General features: G+C 36.1%; 1 protein-coding gene across 1 annotated transcript in view; it reads left to right on the forward strand.

Moving 5' to 3' along the window:
* Positions 1-19933, forward strand: part of gpc5a (glypican 5a) — a 175482-nt gene that overhangs the window by 92312 nt on the left and 63237 nt on the right. The window contains exon 6 of the mRNA XM_051898814.1: positions 4180-4300. Within this exon, the coding sequence (XP_051754774.1) occupies positions 4180-4300 (121 nt within the window). The remainder of the gene's footprint in view (positions 1-4179; positions 4301-19933) is intronic.

The following is a 19933-nucleotide window of genomic DNA, read 5'->3' on the forward strand; positions in this document are numbered from 1 at the left end:
TAACAAACAAGTACCTTGTTTTTTGGACATTTTGGCCACTTGTTTTAGAAACTGCATCATGACACTTGAACATAAACTACTTTGTAAGATTATTTATTTATTTACATGATTCTTTTGACACTGATTTCTATGGAAGCTTGTTTCTGCCATGAAATAAAATATAAGTAATTGCGTTTTTTTATCTCACAACTTTTTTTCTCCGAATTGCAAGATATAAACTCACAATTGTGAGATATAAAGTGCGAATTGTTAGATATAAACTCATAATTGCGTGTTATAATGTCCAATTGTGAGGGGAAAAAAGAATGAAGTTTTTTCTCAGAATTGCGAGTTTTTATCTCACAATTCTTACTTTGTAATTCACAATTCTGACTTTATATCATGCATTTCTGACTTTATCGTGCATTTCTGACTTTATATCATGCAATTCTGACTTTATAAGATGCAATTCTGACTTTATATCACGCAATTGCGAGTTTATATCTCACAATTCTGACTTTATAAGATGTAATTCTGACTTTATTTCACGCAATTGCGAGTTTATATCTCACAATTCTGACTTTATAACTCACAATTCTGACTTTATAAGACACAATTCTGACTTTATATCACGCAGTTCTGACTATGGCCCAGTTTCACAGATAGGGCTTAGATTAAGCCAGGATTAGGCCTTAGTTCAATTAGGGCATTTCAAATATTAAATATATCTTTTAAATATATTCAAATATATCTTTTTTAAATGTGAACTAGAGAAAAAAAAGAAAGAAAAAAAAACATTACTAGTGTGCACTAATGGCACAGACACATTTTAAGATGATATGTCAGTGCAAGTTACTTTCAGTTAAAACAGCACAAACATGCATTTTAGTCTAAGCCTTGTCTGTGAAACCGGGGGCAAATCTCACAATTCTGACTTAATAACTCGCAATTGTCAGTTTATATCTCACAATTCTGTGAAAAAAAGTCAGAATTGTGAGATATAAAGTCAGAATTGTGTGATTAAAATCTCGCAATTGCGAGAAAAAAAGTTTTTATATCTTTATAACTTTATATCTCGCAATTCTGACTTAAGCCACAATAAGCTAATCTCATGGAGTAAACCTGTCAGTCATCTTGATGGATGACAATGGATGGATCTACAGGTCTGAAAACACCCTTAATATCCATTACTAATTTTGTTTAGCCGATGACAAGCTGTTAGTTGGTGTCGTTTTTTATATCTTTATGAATACTGTGGTTTTTCAAAGACAAAATTGAGAAGTCGGTATGTAGTTTTTGTTGTTTTATTCTAGTCTTAAATTTTCCACTTCAACCCTTTAAATCAATTTGTCTCCAAGCCTCAAGAGCACAAAACACACAACGAGACTTAACGGTGTATTTCTGGAGCATTTGCATTCCACTGAAGTACGTGTCTTTCTCTCAGAGCACCGCCATGGGTTTGAAAGTTATTCAGATGAGTGTGTGGAAAGAGCTGGAATGGCTAAGTGACAGCCCTGAGCTAACACACCTCTTCTGCCTTAAGCTGGAATCAAAGCGGGAAGTAAAGCAGCAGAGGAGACAGCTCAGTGCTGTTGTGAGGGGCTTTTTGTCTCACATCCTCCATTCAGACACACCGCTGAGGTGAATCTACATGCTCGTGCTCGATGGTAGGGTGAGGCTTGAGGCTCAGTGTGAAATAAGTTGCTTTTTTTTGTCTTATTTCCATGTTATTTGTGCCTTTTATTTCCTTAGTTTTAATCTGACTCACTTACAAAACAGGTACTAGCAGGTTCCATGGTACTTTGATATTACCCACTATACTGAATGATATCATATTCATATACAGTAGTGTTTGCATGGTACTTCAGTGTACTTTAGGGAAAACTGTAGCATTACTATAATATGTTTTTGTTGTTTTTATGAAATCCGTTGGTCTTCAGTGCACTGCTATGTGACCTGCATATTGGTAAGACTATATTAGCCCCTTTAAACGCAAAGATCGCTGACTGGCCCCAGATTATTCACTGCACGTAAAAACTTGGTTGCAGTGACATTAATTTCGGTGTCAGGAGTAATGTCAGTAGTGCAAAATAATCATCTGTAATTTTTGATATTTTGAATAGAATAACAATACGCATTTATATTCAGTCACGTCTGCTCTGGTTGATTTGTGTTCACACAGCTTCACTGAACAGTGTTCATTAGGGCTTACAGTCCAAAAGTGCTCATATCTGGAAATATTGGTATATTTATACACGCTTCATTATTTTTTAGACAGAATCATAATTTCTATAAATTTTCCACTGATTTACACAATCTGATGAGGATTCGCAGCTTCCAGTGCTGTCTGTCTTTGTTTTCACTTCCGTGATTGCTGTTATGACTCAAAGGAAGATCATTTGCTGCACATTATGCGTTCATAACCCACCCTGTCTCTTCCGATGACGAACTTCCATTAGGGGCTGTTCACACAGAACGTGTTTTTCTATTCCAATGCGCTACTTTCCCATTGTTTTTCTATGTAAACGCGCTTGACGGACGTGCATGACTGTTACGCTCGCATCTCGCGTCTTTTTGCAGTGCCTCGCACATGAGCGCTGCATTTTTAAGACGCAGTATCAAGTTAAAAGAATTTCAACTTTTACACACAGCGCTGCTCATCAATGTCAGTTCCAAAACAGTGGACCAATCAGAAGAACTCGGAGGCAGGGCAAGCGTTGCGAGCTTCTGTTTACAGTAGCAAGTTGGCATGTCAACTGTTTTATTTGACGGCAACATGACGGATGAGGCGCTCATTATTATCTTATTTTCTTTTTTTTCCATGTCAAAACTTATATCTATCAATTCTGCTGTTTGCCTATTTCTATTATTTCCGTTATTGTCATTATTGCATCACCCTCTTGTTTTACGCTGCGCTTTTTTTAAAACCATTCCTGACGCTGCGTTTTTAGACGCAAAGACACGTTCTATGTGAATGGCCCCTTACACTTCCACGGTCAGTTCCGTATACAAGAAACCCAGAGAAATGTTTCTACATGTGAAACATGAAGCTAATAAACACACTATTAAGATTTGTATGTGATTTGTATGTGATTTTCATGAGATTTGGCTTATTTTCATAACAAATAAGGATTACATAAGAAATGCTAAGCAGGTGCAGTGATTCTTATAAAAGGCTATGAATAACATTTCAACAACATTATATGTCCAAAACCCATATTAAGTCGCAGTTGGAAGTTATTGTAAACACTCGTGGTTTAAAGTGAGTTTTGAGTAAAAGCATTGGATTAATCATATAAATTATCTTATGTAGCTTGCTGACAATTGTCATTTTGGCTGTGGGAGATTCTCCAGCTTTGTTGTTGTTGAGTATGCGAAGCTAGAGCTGTTAAAGCTCCGCCCTCTTCTGGAAAGGGGGCCAGGAGCAGCAGCTCATTTGCATTTAAAGGGACACACACAAAAGCAGCGTGTTTTTGCTCACACCTAAATAAGGGCAAATTTGACAAGCTATAATAAATGATCGGTGGGGTATTTTGAGCTGAAACTTCACAGACACATTCTGGGGACACCAGAGACTTATATTACATCTTGTAAAAGGGGCATTATAGGTCCCCTTTAAGAAAGAGTTTTTCAGTTCCATAAATATATTTTTTATTGCCTGTAAACAGAGTAGATTACCTGTGCCCACTGCATATTTTCCTATTCATTCATATATTTATCCTCACTGTTTGAAGACAGTGTCCTTCTCAAGGTGAGTCTCAATAGGATGGGCTGATTTTAGTATTGGTGTAAAACGAATTCACCCATAAAGTATTGTAATATTTCATGTCATTTGTCAGCAGTGCTTTCTCTGCACTAGTGCGTCTTATCCGCGTCCAATCTCAGCACACATCCATTCTGCCCCACATAAACCCCAATCTGTCTCTCAGCCTGAGGTCCTATCGCTTTTTACTGTGGCTTGAGTTATTTGTCCTGTCTCAGGCCCTTGTGGGTTTTTCAGGGATTCTTTACGCCTCTTTCTTTGCTATGCTGATAAATGTAGTCGGTTCATGTAAGGCCTTCCTCATCAAGCCAACAACAAAGCTTCAGTCATCTTTGTACTGAAAAATTGGAAATGAATCCAAAGAAACGACACCCACTCACCGCGAACAACCGTCTCTCATTCTTTATCCTTTTTTTTTTTTTTTTTTGCCTTTATAGCTACACTCTGCGAGTGGTTGGCAACGGGATTAAAGCCCAGGCAGAAAACCCAGAAGTCAAAGTGAAGGAGGCCGACCCGGTGATCAATCAAGTCATTGATAAACTGAAGCACATCAATCAGGTGAGTCTCGCCAGGAAAAATACCATCAAATGAAACAACATAACGAGCTCCTTGATGTCCCACTCTTTTCATGAATTGCTAATGTTTCAGGCCAACAGATCAGAGTAGACCTCATTAGCTCCGCTCATGGATGTATGAAACTGTGGCATTGTGTGCATAAAACCTGTTAACATGGTTGTAGAGACAGTTTAAAGTGTATATATATATTAGGGGTGTAACGGTACATGTATTCATCCTGAACCGGTGCATACAGTCAGACGACGAATACAGTTGATCACATGAGATCCACACTCCAATCCAGAAGGGGGCACATTCGGTAATACTACGTTGTTTGCTAATTGCCACAACAGGAAAAAGCACAGAAGAAGAACAGATGATCTATGGATAGATATGTTTATGTGTAATCTCTCAACCAGTGTTTCAACCACGGAGGAAAAACATTTAAACAGCTTGAGAATATTATCTTACATAGCATTACATTTACCTCAGGCAAAGTCATTTAGTGTCCGCAGCATGTTAGTTCTCTAGAGAAATGAACTCTAGAGGGGACCATTTCACTAAATATATTATATATTCATAAATTTATTTATACATAAATATATTCAATATGTGTGTGTGTGTGTGTGTGTGTGTGTTTGTGATATTATTAGTAATATTATTAGTAATATTTAAAATATTAAATATATATGAAATATATTAATCCACATGATTAAAAAGTCATAGAAATTCAGTGGTCATATGGTGTCGGAACCTTTATTACTATTCACTTTTTGCATCCATTTCTGGTAACTTTCAAATGTGGTTTTATGTATAAACATTCATATCCAGTTCTTCTTTTATTTTGGAATATTTCATCAATGGCTATATTTACATGATCCATATAGTGTGATTAAGACTGTACTGTGATTAAGCTGGAGCTCTTATAAACAGAATACTGTGACTGTTAATGTGATAATGCTCATAATAAACCACAACAAACCTACACATAATCACAGTAAAATATGTGTACAGTGGTTTTAATCACACTATTTGTGTTTTAATCGCATTTCTTCCAGCAGTATGTGCATGTGCTAGTGCTGGTGTGTTATGCTCAAGGAGGGAGGACACACATGTCCCATTGGCATTTCCAACAAATTTATGCAGCCGTTTATTTTAGAAAGGTCATACCTCATATTATCTATTACTGTAATCTGTCAAAGGATTTCACAGCAGCCTGTTTTATGAGCTGTTCTGGACAGGAAATGTTTCAGAAAGGAGAACATGGACTAAACATTGTTCACAGTGGAGCTGTGGTTAGTGCTTTTAAGCGTTAAGAAACGTTGAATTCATTTATTTGTATTTTTTTTTTTTTTTTATCCCATTGGGTGATATTTTTTCTTGTTTTAAGCAAAAACTCACTTCATTTTGATGCTTTTTTTTTTTTTTTTTTTTCAGATTTTTTTTATTTATTTTTTTATTTAAAAGTCCAAATTAATTAAATGTCATTTTGCTTCTTAATGTATCTTGATTTAAGAATGTTTAGATATTTGTACTGGAAAACAAGACAAAAACTAAGTAACTAAGTAAGTTAGTGCATTTCAATTACTTTTACATTTTGCAGATGCTTTTATTCAGAGTGATTTATATTGCATTCAGGTTACACTTTTTTTCTCAGTTCATGCATTCACTGTGAATTCAACCTGTGACCCTCGCATTGCTAACGCCAGCAACACCAAGGTCATGGATATGAATCCTAGAAAATGCATGTTCTAATAAATTTCACACCTTGAATACGCTTTGGATACCAGCATCTTTCAAACACATGAATGTAAATGTATTTGCATGTCCTTTCTATGATTAAATATCATGTGCGCTTTTCTGTATGTTATTCAGAATAATTATGTAAAAGCTATAAGCGTAAACAAATCCTCTTTTGTTCAGCTGAATAAACGTCACCGTCTCACCTCTAGAGCCAAATGTATTGACGTTCTCTGAACAAACAAACGTCTCTCTGTTGATTTGATTATTATTGTCATCACTCTCAGTTTGAAGGACGGTAAAAGCTCAAATGCTGACTCACACTTGAATGTTTCGCTTCAATTAATACAATTGAAGGCAAATTAGTTTATGCTTCTTTTCATATCCCTCTGTTTTGCAAAATAACACGTCACAGCGGAACACTTAGAGACCAGAAAATCAATGAATACATATTTAAAAATCCATTTTCAGCCTTAACACGTTTGTGTTTATTCTATCCCTGTTCCGCCCGCTGGCCAAATCAATGATGTTTTACCATCCCGAAGCCTGATGGTGCTGTTCTGCCTGCTGTAATAGATGAGTTTCTTCCCTTCCTGCTGGATGTGCTTCAAGATAAAAGACATGTTGTGATCTTTACATGAGAAACATGGTACAAGGTGTTATCACCTTCTTTGCTTTTCATACCATTTTGCTTGGGAACACAAGTTCCTGAATTTCAAAAAATGATATCCGAGCCTGTCTGTATGATGTCCTGGTGGATTTTTTCCCCACCTGTTATATCATCCACCAGCCTAAAAATGTTTGCTCAAAAAATATTTAGACCTAAATTTAAGTATTTATGTATTTAAATTGCACATACATTTTCCATCCATTTGGATTACACAGTTTTAACTTAAACTAATAAACTTAATGTGATGCATATTTGTCAGTCATATCTAAATGAAACGGGTAAGATTTCTGTAATAGTACTGATAAACTGAATGTGTTTTAAATGCACAGTCAGTAATCAGATTTATACACTCACTGGCCAGTTTATTAGGCACACCTGCATATCTAATCACCCAATCACATGGCAGCAACTCAAAGCATTGTATCATTTCAGAAACGTAACCATAATAAAGTTGACTATTATTCTTTGTAAGTAGTGTAAGTACCTGTAGTTGTAATTTCTTTATGATTTTGGAATGCAAAGGTTACTTTACTGAAATGAGTCAGCCTCAATGATGCATGTTGCTGACAAATACAACCTCCAGTGGACGCAGCCATCAAAATGAGACGGCTGTTGTCAAGATGATCTGCTGAAGTTCAAACTAAGCATCAAGAATAGGGAAGAAAGGTGATTTAAGTGACTTTGAATGTGGCATGGTTATTGGTGCCAGACGGGCTGGTCAGAGTATTTCAGAAACTGCTGATATACTGGAATTTTCACACACAGCCATCTCTAGGGTTTACAGAGAATGGTCTGAAAGAGAGAAAATGTCCAGTGAGTGACAGTTCCATGGGCGAAAATGCCTTGTTGATGCCAGAGGTCAGAGGAGAACTGGTTTGAGCTGATAGAAAGGCAACAGTAACTCAAATAAGCACTCGTTACAACTGAGGTCTGCAGAAGAGCATCTCTGCACACACAGCATGTCCAACCTTGAAGCAGATAAGCTACAGCAGCAGAAGACACACCGGTGCCACTCCTGTCCACTAAGAATGGAAACTGAGGCTACAATTCACATGGGCTCACCAAAATTGGACAATAGAAGATTTTAAAAAATGTAGCTTGGTCTGACGAGTCTGGATTTCTGCGGCGATATTCAGATGGTAGGGTCAGAATTTGGCGTAAACAACATGAAAGCATGGATCCATCTTGCCTTGTATCAACGCTTCAGGCTTCTGGTGGTGTAATGGTGTGTGGGATATTTTCTTGGCACACTTTAGGTATCTTAGTGCCAACTGAACATTATTTAAAAGCCACAGCCTACCAGAGTATTGTTGCCACCATATTCATCCCTTTATGACCACAGTGTAGCCATCTTCTGATGGCTACTGTACTTCCAGCAGGATAACACACCATGCCACAAAGCTCAAATCGTCTCAAACTGGTTTCTTGAAATATGACAATGAGTTCACTATATTATTAAAATATCCTCCACAGTCACCAGATCTCAATCCAATAGAGCACCTTTGGGATGTGGTGGAACATCATGGATGTGCAGCCGACAAATCTGCAGAAACTGTGTGATGCTAACAGGTCATTATGGACCAAAATCTCTGAGGAATGTTTCCAACACCTTGTTGAATCTACACCACAAAGAATTAGGGCACGCTGTAAACCCGGATAAGTTCTACTAACTCAAAAAATAGGCAACTGATTGCCTCTATTTTTGTAAGTTTGTAAACTTAAATGTCATCAGTAAGCATAGCTAGTTTTTTTTACATTCATTTAAATCAAAAAATATATATATTCCCCTGGTTTCACAGACAAGGCTAGTCCTAGACTAAAATGCATGTTTGAGCTGTTTTAACTGAAAGCAACTTCTTAAAATATCTTATCTTAGCAATATCTTAAAATATGTCAGTGCCATTGTTTTGACTCAAGATAAACACCAGTAATGTTTTTTTTTTTTTTTTTTTTTTTTTTTTTTTTTCTAGTGTACATTTATAAAAGCTATTTAAATATCCTAATTGAACTAAGGCCTAATCCTGGCTTAGGCTAAGCCCTGTCTGTGAAACTTGGCCTTAGTGTTTTGCTCATCTTGGTTTAATGCAACATTATTATAAACGGCTGAATACATGCATATTTTTGTATCTATGGAAATAAAAATGCATGTATTTGGACTTGAATTGACCTGCTGTCAAATCCAACTTCCCTGCGAATGTCTGGGTATCTGTGTGGAGGGAAAGCGTCTGAGTGCATGTTCAGAGATGACGTCACGTTTTTGTCGAAAACCGCCGCTAGAGGGCATATGTTTGACATTAAAATATTTGATTATGGTTGAATCTATTTTTTCAAGTTCCCTGAACTTCAGCAGAGTTGTAAAAACTAAAAAAAAAAAAAAAAAAAAAAACATTTTAGTGTTAACTCAAATCTGATAGGTGTTGAATGAACTCAAAAATAATAGTTAAACTTTTTGGCACATTTTGAGTAAAAGGTACTTTCCATTGTAAGTTAGTTTTACTGTTTGGGTTTACAGTGCAGTTCTGAAGGCAAAAGGGGGTCCAACCCGATACTAGCAAGGTGTACTTAATAAAGTGGCCGGTGAGTGCATATTTATCATCAATATATCAAATTCATTTCAATCTCATACATTTTTACTAATTGATTATAGATCCACAGCTAGCATATTTTAACTATGTTCATACTTTTTAACTAAATAAATGTAATTTATTTTTGATTTATATATGATTATATAATTATTTATGATTTATTTATGCTTCTAAGCAATTTGAATAAATGCATTTTGAAAATACAGTCAAACCAAAATGTATTCAGACACCTTGAACATTTCATTCATTAATACAGTTTATTCACTATAGTTTAAAAAATAAATGGTAATAAAATATGACAAGATCTCAGAGTTAAACTGTGTTAGAAAAAAATAATCTTAATTATGTCAGATAACACTTAAGAAAAACATGGTCAGGCCAAAGTGTCTGAATAATTTTTGGTTCCAAATTTTTATCAATTTTACTGGTAGTCCACTGTATGAAGAATTGTTGGGTATAATATGTCACAGTTTACTTTATTTTGCTATCCTCACTTACATAAATGAACTAGTGTCCTGCACCCACTAGTAAAAATATATAAAAAATGTCTGAATAATTTTTGGTTTGACTGTACGACTATTTAAATAAAATTAAATATGCATCACATTTAAAACTGAGTTTTTTTGTGTGTTAAAACTGTGTAATCCAAATGGGTAGACTTATATGCAATTCAAATACATCAGTCTTAAATTTAGGCCTATTTTTATTTATTTATTTATTTATTTATTTATTTATTTATGTATTTGAGTGAAAGAAGTCAAACTACAAATGTTTTACTTAAAGTTGTCACATTGAACTGGGATAAAGACATAGACTTTTAATATCAAAAAATTGCACACCACTAAGGGGATTGATCTAAATGACATCCACTTTAAGGAGAAGATCTTTCTTGTCTCTTTTAATATTTCTCCTCATAATCAAGGCCATCTCAGCTTATCTCAAGACATGATGGTAGCGAGGTGTTGATGGAGAAAAAATGGGATATATCGAGATTGAAAGAGACCTTTAGAGGAGGCCTTTCAGACGTTTCCTCACAGCAGGGTCTCTCCAGTGCTTCAGCCTTTCTGCTTGGAGTCACAATAATTTCGTGGCCCAGGGTGCCGTCGTCACCTCTGATAAGACGACAAAGTGTGCTCCTTGATGATGATGATGATGATGATAACTGGAACATGGAGAGGCATTTGCTGGGAATCTCAGCGTGAAGCCACTGGTCATCGGAGAGATCTCTCGTGGACGTGCAGCAGGACTCTTGGCACATGATGTCCAGAGCAATTTAGACCTTGATGAGGGAGTCTGAGAAACCTGCTCCTGTTGTGGAAATGGACCAATCTGGCAGGACGCTATGACTTTAAACATGGTGATATCCAATTACGTGCCAGTGGAACATTTTGTTTGAGTGTTAGGAATTAAACTGTGTTGAATTGGACACTTACAGACCTTTACTAGAATTTGAGCCTTTGACTGAAAGAAAAACTCATTCAGGAGAGCAGCGTGAGGCGTCTTCAACTTATTTTATTTCAGCTAGTTGCACCATTTCCCTTTTTCATTTAGTTGAACTTTTACTAAAAAAAGACAAACTGAAATTAAAAAAAAAAAAATCAATAGACAAAAAATAAATAAATACATTTAAAATATAAAAATTAAAAGCAAATTCAAAATATTAATAAACACTACAGTAGTATCTCAATGATATAACACTGGTACTACCATAGTACTGTGGCATTTTGGAAGTTCTTTGCAGTACTATATAAATACCATAATAGTTTTAATGCCATGGTAAATATCAAAAGTACCATAGTATTACCATACCATCCCTATTCCACATTATCTCCATGGTACTACCTTGGTATTTTGGACATGTACCATAGTAGTACTATAGTGTTTTTGGAAGTACTTTGCAGTACCATACCATATAAGTACCATACTAAATAATATCCATAACATGGTAAATTTCAACAGTACCATGGTATTACATACAACCCCTGTAGCATGGTAACACCACAATAGTTTTTTTTTTGTTTGTTTTTTTAAAGTATGGTGGCACTACTGTTTACTATTTTAGACATGTACCATAGTTGTACTATGGTATTTTTTTGTTCTTTGTTGTCACATAAAAAACTATAGTGCATGAATGTCAGTACCATGGTACTACCATGGTATTTTGAAAGTACCATGGTATAAAACATTTCAGCATCATGGTATATTTCAAAGTACCACAGTATTACCATCTACTATACCTGTACCATAATACAACTACACTATATTGTTTTGTAAGGGTTCTCAAAAATATTTCAAATAATACTGTGGTATTGCCATAGTACATTGCCAAGTTACCATGGTAGTGTGTTTTGTCCTTTTTTTCCAGGGCAGACTTCAGGGAGAATCATAGAGAATCAATGAGTGAATGCAGTGGGATAATGGTGTCAATATTCTGTGTTAAGCATTACCCGTGATACCGAGCGGCCCAGAGCCGACACAAGCTTTCAATACAACTTGCCTGTGGCAGAAAGCCACCCTGTAGCTTCGGTTTGCCCAGAGCATCAGGCTAATGAGCTTCTCTCCTTGAGCTCAGCCCACGGTCTTAGGAAAAGAAGCCCATGGTCTCTTTTTTAACCCATGAATCCTTTAAAAACCACAGCATTTGTGTTGAAGAAGTGTTCTTATAATGCAGGCCTTTAGCTTTGGTCCAGAAAGGGCGATTTCAGTGCCAGTGCTTTTTTACTTTCTTTGTCCAAAATTACTTTCCCGTTTCAGGTCCTGCATCTTTCTTAAAGGTGAAGTGTGCCTTTTCTTTGATGTGAAAATGCACTTGCAACCCATTTAGAAGTGAAGATATCCAATTAAGGGCCAGCTGAACATTTTGATTGAGTGTTAGTAAGTAAATTTTGTTGAAATGGACAAAACACAGACATTCACTGGTGTAAAAAGAGTAATGTGGCACTAATATATTATATATATATATATATATATATATATATATATACAGTGGCGCCTGCAGCCGTATGGCTGTACGGACTGCATACCATGAGAGGGCGCTAATTAATGCTGTTTTTATTTTTTACATAATTTTTAAATTGATTATTAAAATCTATCTGCATACACTCATAACATATAAAGAAAGCAAGATAGAATAAAAATAAATAGGTGTGCGTTTGTGTGTTGTAAAGTCAAATGTGCCTGCATGGTTGGGGGTGGGGATATGGGTGAAAAAAAATCTGATTGGCTAGGTTAGTTTCGTCGTTTTTTTCACACATGAAAAATGGCGTTACAGATAGTTAATGTTTAAAAACAGGCTCAAAATGAGGCAACGCTCTCTAAAACAGCTAAATTCGATTGAAACATTTGCAAAAAGGCCTAAAACCTGAGTGCGCAGCTCTGTTGTTTTATCCATTAAGCACAAATAAAAGCCTGAAAACGCTAAATGTGTTTAGTTTTCTGATAATATAATTCACATATTAAAGTCTGGCAATAAATTAAATGTAACAACAAAAACAATAAATAATACTAAATAATACAAAATAATACCTACTGAGTTGTTTGAGGCAAGTAAATTGAGCTGTTATTTTATTGTTTTTAACCTGCTTATATGATAGAACATATGATAATGTAATATATGCTACAGGCTTATATATTTAAAATGTTAGTAAATGGACTTGAACTGAATTTCCATATAGCTTACCTGTATAGTAGTGGTCTGTGTTCAAACATTCCGACACGGAATATATATATATATATATATATATATAATCCACCAGGAACTGATTGGAAACCTGTTTGTTGTCATTATTATATGTGCAGTTCCATTTTGCACCACTAGTGTGAAATGACAGTTCAACTTTAAAAATAGTTTTGCATGGCAGGTTTGTTGTTACTTTTGAATTTTGCAGCAAATCACCATGCAAGTCATACCCTCTCTGCCTGTATATGTCTGTGTTTCTTCTCGCCAGTCTGCGTCTCTTTCTTTATGTCTCACTTTCTTTTTGAGACTCCTCGTTCTCTCATGTTCTGCTTCTTATTGTCTCTCACATCCCTCTCGTTTATGAAAGCAAGAAAACTTCATGAATGCTTTTAGGAGTTGTTCATACCTTGGAGGGGTTGAATACATTGAGTCTGATCTGCATCTTTCGATGCATCTTAATTTAGCATCTTGGAGCTCAGAGTTCCCAGCAGGCTGAGCAGAGGCTGAGGTCGTCTCTGTTGACCTGTGCTGATCCACACCATCTGTGATGTGTCACTGCAGCATATCCATAGAGCTGTACGTCAACGATATAATCGGATCAGATATACACTGTGCATGCTGAAGTGTGTTTGCTTTCATATGGCCGTACCTCATACAAAGACTCGAATTGGCAAGGGGTTGGGGGTGTAATTTTTATAATAAAAATTACATTAAATGGTAGGAATTTTTCAGGGTTAAGCCAGTAGGTGACAACAAAGGACTGCATTTATGAGGGAGTCATTGAATTATTCATTTAATCGATCAAATTGATTTAAAAGTATATTTTGAGTGATTCAGTTCCGTTACTAAATACAACAGTCTCTCTTTTTTTCGTTCTTGAATGAATCTTTGTTTTTGAATTAATCGGTGAATGAATAAATGAATGACTCACTCATGAATATGTTCACTTGTCACCACCTCCTGGTATTACAATGTAAATTGCACAAAGAGCAATTGAAAAAAAACAACAACAAAAAAACACTACTAATGTAAACATAAATAAGTATTTTAATTTAAATTATAAAATCATAAAATATATTATTTAAATACCTGAATAATAAATATACAGGGAACAGTATCTAAAATTAGTCAGACAATGTATAAATACTACAATTTTTTAATTAGTTCATATTTTTTTATGTGGTATATTTTTTTAATACAAGGTGGTGCACACTGTAAATTTTGCTGTTAAAATTGACTATGAATTAATTTACACTTATGATTTTCTCTCATTTAAAATAAACACGTGTAAATACCAGAATCATCATATATGTCTAAAGGAGTGAAGTTTGGCAGGTTAAACATGCTCACTGATGTAATTCAATTGTTCTGCCATCATATTCCAATCATTATTCCTGGTCAGAGGTTTATGTAAATATTTAGTTTATATGTAATTGCACTTTCAATACTTCTTCTATAATGCCAACACTGAAGATTGAACAGGTTGTTTTGTCTGACTGTAGAAAGAAGCACACCATTTTCACACTCCTTGAAACTAAATGGAAAGTTTCCCAGCTTCTCAGTGTAATTTCCCGCATAATAACTGGCTAATTTATTATTTCGTGCATGTATCACGGTTTCTCTTCTGGACTGGAGACTATTCAAAAAATGAGTTTAACAAAGTTGGAGCTGTCAAGAAACTCAGACAAGTGGACGCGCCGATAACTGCTCTCATTTATATGTAAATGGAAATGGTAGCCAATCAATTTCATTCATTTGAATGAAGACTCTTGCTCCTGTGTGGAACCATCGATTTAACTCCAGCCCTGGTCAAAGACACCTCCTGAAAACTCACGATTCAGCGCAGTAGCTTTGCAAAGAGATTTACCTCAGCTAAGTGTCGTCAACATGATCTGTTTTGCATTATATGGACTTCAGCCTTTATGTCTGGCTGCCACTTTGTTTCTGTTCATGTGAAGTTAAATATTCAGTCGAATAAATTGCAAAAGACTAATTGATGAGGGCCACTATGACATAATTTTGTTTTCTTACTCTAGGTGACAATAGCGATTCCAGTGGATTCTTCTAGAATGAATCTCGGTGTTTGAATGAATCTTTTAAGAGAACAAATCATCCAATAAATCACTTAAGTCTTTGTAGACACTTGCTGAATTCAGAATAGCATACTATCATACTACTAGTTTTTTCTGACATAAAATACTACCCCATTATTATGCATTTCAGATCATCATAACAGTCCATGAGCTCTTTCCCTCCAGTGTTTCTGCATTGAGATAACTCTCCATCAACCACCCATCAACCACAGGTTGAATTATTTACCGTTCATTGACATGCAGCCTCACCAGCGTGTTTGTTGGTGAATTATTGATACCTGCCCATTTTGAGTTCAAAGCTTTAATGATAAAACATGCCCCCCTCCTCCACAGTCACTCCACACGCAAATCCAAACAAATCTTCATTTGCGGTATGTCTCAATGCACACAAAGAAAAGCAATTAAGATGTCGGAGCATGTTAGGCTTGAAGCGGATGCAAGATTGCTCTTGATGTGTCATGCTAGTTAGCGGAGAAGCCTGCAGGAGCACTTCGTGAGACTTGGGTCAAAGTTCACACGAGGGTCCTTAAGCCTGCGTTGAATGAGGTACTTGTGAATGTTTGAATGATCGCCGTGGGTTTAATAAGGTCACCCTCCAATCAAATTGATTGAGAGTTCATTTCAATGCTCGGACTCTTGATTTGCCGTCTGTGAGAGTCCGACAGCCTCTTTGTTTGCTTTGTGTGCGGTTTCCATGGAGACAGCACTACCGGTGTCATTCACCAGAGACCCGACTAAAGACTGTTCTTAAAGGAAAGACTTCAACAAATGTTACAAACAGTGCTGTTCATTTGACTGGAGTTCTTACTGATGATGTCAGTGACGTATAAAACAGCACCTGACAGTTCAAGACAACAGCGCTGATCTGTAAATTTGGTGTGAACAAGACGATGCTCAGCTCTCGGATGCACTTGCATGGGAGCCAAAAATTCAGCCCCAGTAGAAAGAAAGAAAGAACGAAAGAAAGAAAGAATCAATGAATGAATGAATCAATCAATGAATCAATCTACCAATCAATCTACTAATCTACTTATTAGGGGTGTAAGGAGATCTTGTGGCATGAGATCTCCCGAGATTAAAATGTGATAAGAAGTCTCTTGATATTGCCATGATGGAGTGACAAGATGACTGATAAGACTATGGTGAAGGATTTGTTGCACAACAGATCCTAAGTATCTGAGAAGCATCAGTCTTATCTTGGACGTGATTTCAATACCCCACATTTTGAAAGCGGCTCCCTGATGCTTGCAAATATCTCCCAATATCAAATCTATGTTAGGCTGGGCTGTGTAGTTTACCATCTCTTAGCTCTGTATCATGCCTGAAGAAAAATGTGGTCTTTATTTGCACTTTGAATAATGAGAGAGTACTTTGGTAATGGTTGCACTTATTGTTGGACTAAGAGAAAACTGTGTTATTCATTTTTATTTATGTTGTTTTTATTTCTGTGATCAATTTGTGAAAAAGGAGTTCAATTAGGACGTCAAAAGTTGTAGAAGCTCCTAAATCATGTACAGTTCCAAGGTCTGAAGAGACTGATATGAAATCATACAGGAGAGAAGCCAGTCAATTGAGTTTGTGGCAAAAACCTTTTACAGTGCTTGAGTGTTGTTGTCTTTTACTGTATATGATAATTCATCTCATCTATCTATCTATCTATCTATCATCTGTACATCTATTTACATTTTATGCTAATTACAATTATATGAATTATATTCCTTAGTTTCAGTTCATTTTAATTGTTCGAATTTTATTTGTTTGTTTGTTTGTTTTATAATGAGCTAAACAAACCTTAACTTCTAATGCCTTTGTTATTTTAGTAAGTAATAACCCTATGAAAAACATCTCAGTCCCACAATGCCTGTCCAGACCCTTGATTTTTCACATAAACGTACAGTATAAGTATGAGAGCTCGTTTGTATAATTAAAGAAGTTTTTGATGTGTCAGGTATGACATGCAGTCTAAATTATTACCAAAACCCATGTGAATATAGAATACACAAACATACAGGTTATTGCATAATTTTTGCCATTATATTTGAATACTTGCTGCATATTCAGTTATTATGCACTAAAATATTTAGAAAAAAGTGCAGTCCTACTGGACTAATTCAATAATGATTATTGTTGAATTTTAACTACAAAACAATACAAATGTTGCAAACAGAATTTCAATTCATTTGGGGCTATAAAAAGCGTCTTTGGAATCCTAGTGGGACTGAACCACAGCTTGATTCTGATTCTGTGCTCAGAATCAATTTCTTTGTGAGGTTGACCTTTCAAATGTGACCCATATTAGGGATGTTCAAAACTATCTAACTAAGGAAGCCCAGTATAATTAAACTGGTTTTTGGGTTCAGCTGACCCCGATCGGGTGTTTTTCACAGGAGGCGTTTTTGTGTTCAAAACAGCTAGAAGGAGCATAGTGGAATAGAGGAGAATGCAGGGACTGTTTTTAACCTCTGCTTCACGTCTGGGTTTATTTCGCGGTAATGAGTGGCTGACTGTGTATTATACACTTTAGTGTGTGTGTGTGTGTTTGTTTGTCTGATTGAGCAAATGCCTCTGTTATGAAGAAAGCAAGCATGTGTGTAAGAGAAAAATAAAGCAACAACAAAGAAGGTCAAGGAGATACTATAAGCAATTGAGAAAGAGATTTAGAAAAAAAACTGAGTAAGATGAAGAAAAAGAGCACGACAGATGTGGCAGGTCACGGCTGTCACAGGTGAACGGAGTGAGTGATCTTTCTCTGGCTGCTTACCCCTGTTCATTTATTCTGGATCAATTTTATTGAGTTTCATCAAGTGAGTGCCGAGCTGCCAGAGACGATGGCTTGGCACAGCCGGCTGGATGGCAGATGCTGCATTCTGATTGGCAGCTGGGCCGTTCCTCGGACGTCCATGCTGACGGAACATTGGCTTTGGTTCAGGAGAGCGGCTTCCAAAGTCATGCAACTGAATCAGAGATAACTAGGTCTGTACGGACCACAATCGGTTTTCACAGCTCAAGTGAGGACGGATACAGACACACACATGATTAAACTGAGCCCAACATGGTATCTCCATGGTATCTCAGTATGGTCTTTACCATAAAAGCATACCATGGTATTCTTCAAAGTAGCCTACTATGGCATATAGACAGGGCCTAAAATTAACACTCGCCAAGTGCCAAAACGAGAGTAGAAATCGGCGTCTGCGAGTACATGAAACGGTGTCACTTGCCTGTTGGCTGGTAACATTTTTTATGAATTCTAACAATGTATGAACATGAACAAACATGAACGACACTCGGGACAGTTGATGGGCCAGCACTGCATTGTCATGAAAGTTTAATCCTTGACAATTTAAATATTCAAGCACAAGAAGACACGAAAGGGAGCTCATTCTGTTACTCGCTACTCATCCAAAGTGCACACCCAGAAAGCAGCGTCTCAGACAGACCGCGAATACCTAACTGAACTCTCTTTCACATTGTCTTCCACCAAGTTCACACAAAATTATGTCAAAAATTAATAGTGAGTATCCAAGTAAGTTGGTTATGTCTTAAGTGAACGCATATGTAACAGTATCAGTATATTAGATCCGTGCATTCGGTCTTAATGTGACAGCAGCCTAATATTCCAGCTGCTGTCTGTGTTTAATGTTAATCAAACAACAAAGGACAAAGAAAAAAAAAATCACTCACTGCTCTTGACTGAATAACTTTTGTATCTTTAATAAGGATTAATTTGTAAGAATGTTTCATTTATACAGTGAAGAATATGCAGTTATTTTAAATTTGCTTACTTTATTACATTTCTGTGCATGAAAACTACTGTCAGACCTACCTGAAATATATGAAACACACTGTTTATTACATTTGTATCTTTGTTATATTTTATTTAAATACTTTTGCTTGTAATTTAATTTTTGTTCTTATTTTATTACTGACTGTTTATTTGTCTTTAATACATTTTTAAATTGATATTAGTTAGGCTAATAGTGTTAGCTGTGGTATTAAAATAGCAATAGAGAATTGTGAATTTTCACTGGCATCTAAAATTTTGGTCATTACTGCCTGTTTTTCCAGGGCCGGTAAAAAATATTTATGGCCGGTACATTTTCTTAAGTCACCGGCCATGTAAGTATTCCGTACCATGGTAGTATCCTAATTTTTTTTTTTTTTTGTAAGGGAAACTATATGCATACCATGTTAAATTTCTGTAAAGTGCACTCACACAAGAGCCCACACATAGTTATGAAAACATTCATGAATGACCTCAGTGTCTGAATTTCTCACTGTTCGCATTGGAATTCAGGTGGCTGTTTGAATGTTTATGTGCTTATTAGACTGCTGATGGTGATTTGTACACACTGCGGACACATTGATGGTCAATATGACCTTTTCTCTCAGGACTAGTGCTGATCATGTCTCTATGAGCCCAGAAATGTGAAGTCTGTGTGTTTGTGTCCCGTGAGGTAAATAAGGGCAGACAGCTGTCTTCAGTCAATCAGAGCTACATGACCTTGTGTTTAGGACACAGTGAACACCATCTGGAGTCTTGCACACCTCTAAACAACAAGATACTTCCATATAATGAAGTATTAGCCTTAAAGATATAGTTCATTCTTATTTACTCACTCTCATGTCAGTATTATTTTCTTTCCTCGACGGAACATGAAAGAAATTAGGAATAATACATGTTGCTTCAAAACAACGCATCACGCAAACATTATAAATTGTCCATATGGCTCTTGAGCTATATTCCATATCTTGTGAAGCCATGTGATTGCTTTATGTGAGGAACAGACCGAAATTTCACCGATAATCTTACTCGCATACAGAGAACCGTTGACCACACTGAGACCGGATCTTTGAATCACTTGAGAA

Source organism: Ctenopharyngodon idella, chromosome 1 (assembly GCF_019924925.1).
Source record: "Ctenopharyngodon idella isolate HZGC_01 chromosome 1, HZGC01, whole genome shotgun sequence".
NCBI lineage: Eukaryota > Metazoa > Chordata > Actinopteri > Cypriniformes > Xenocyprididae > Ctenopharyngodon > Ctenopharyngodon idella.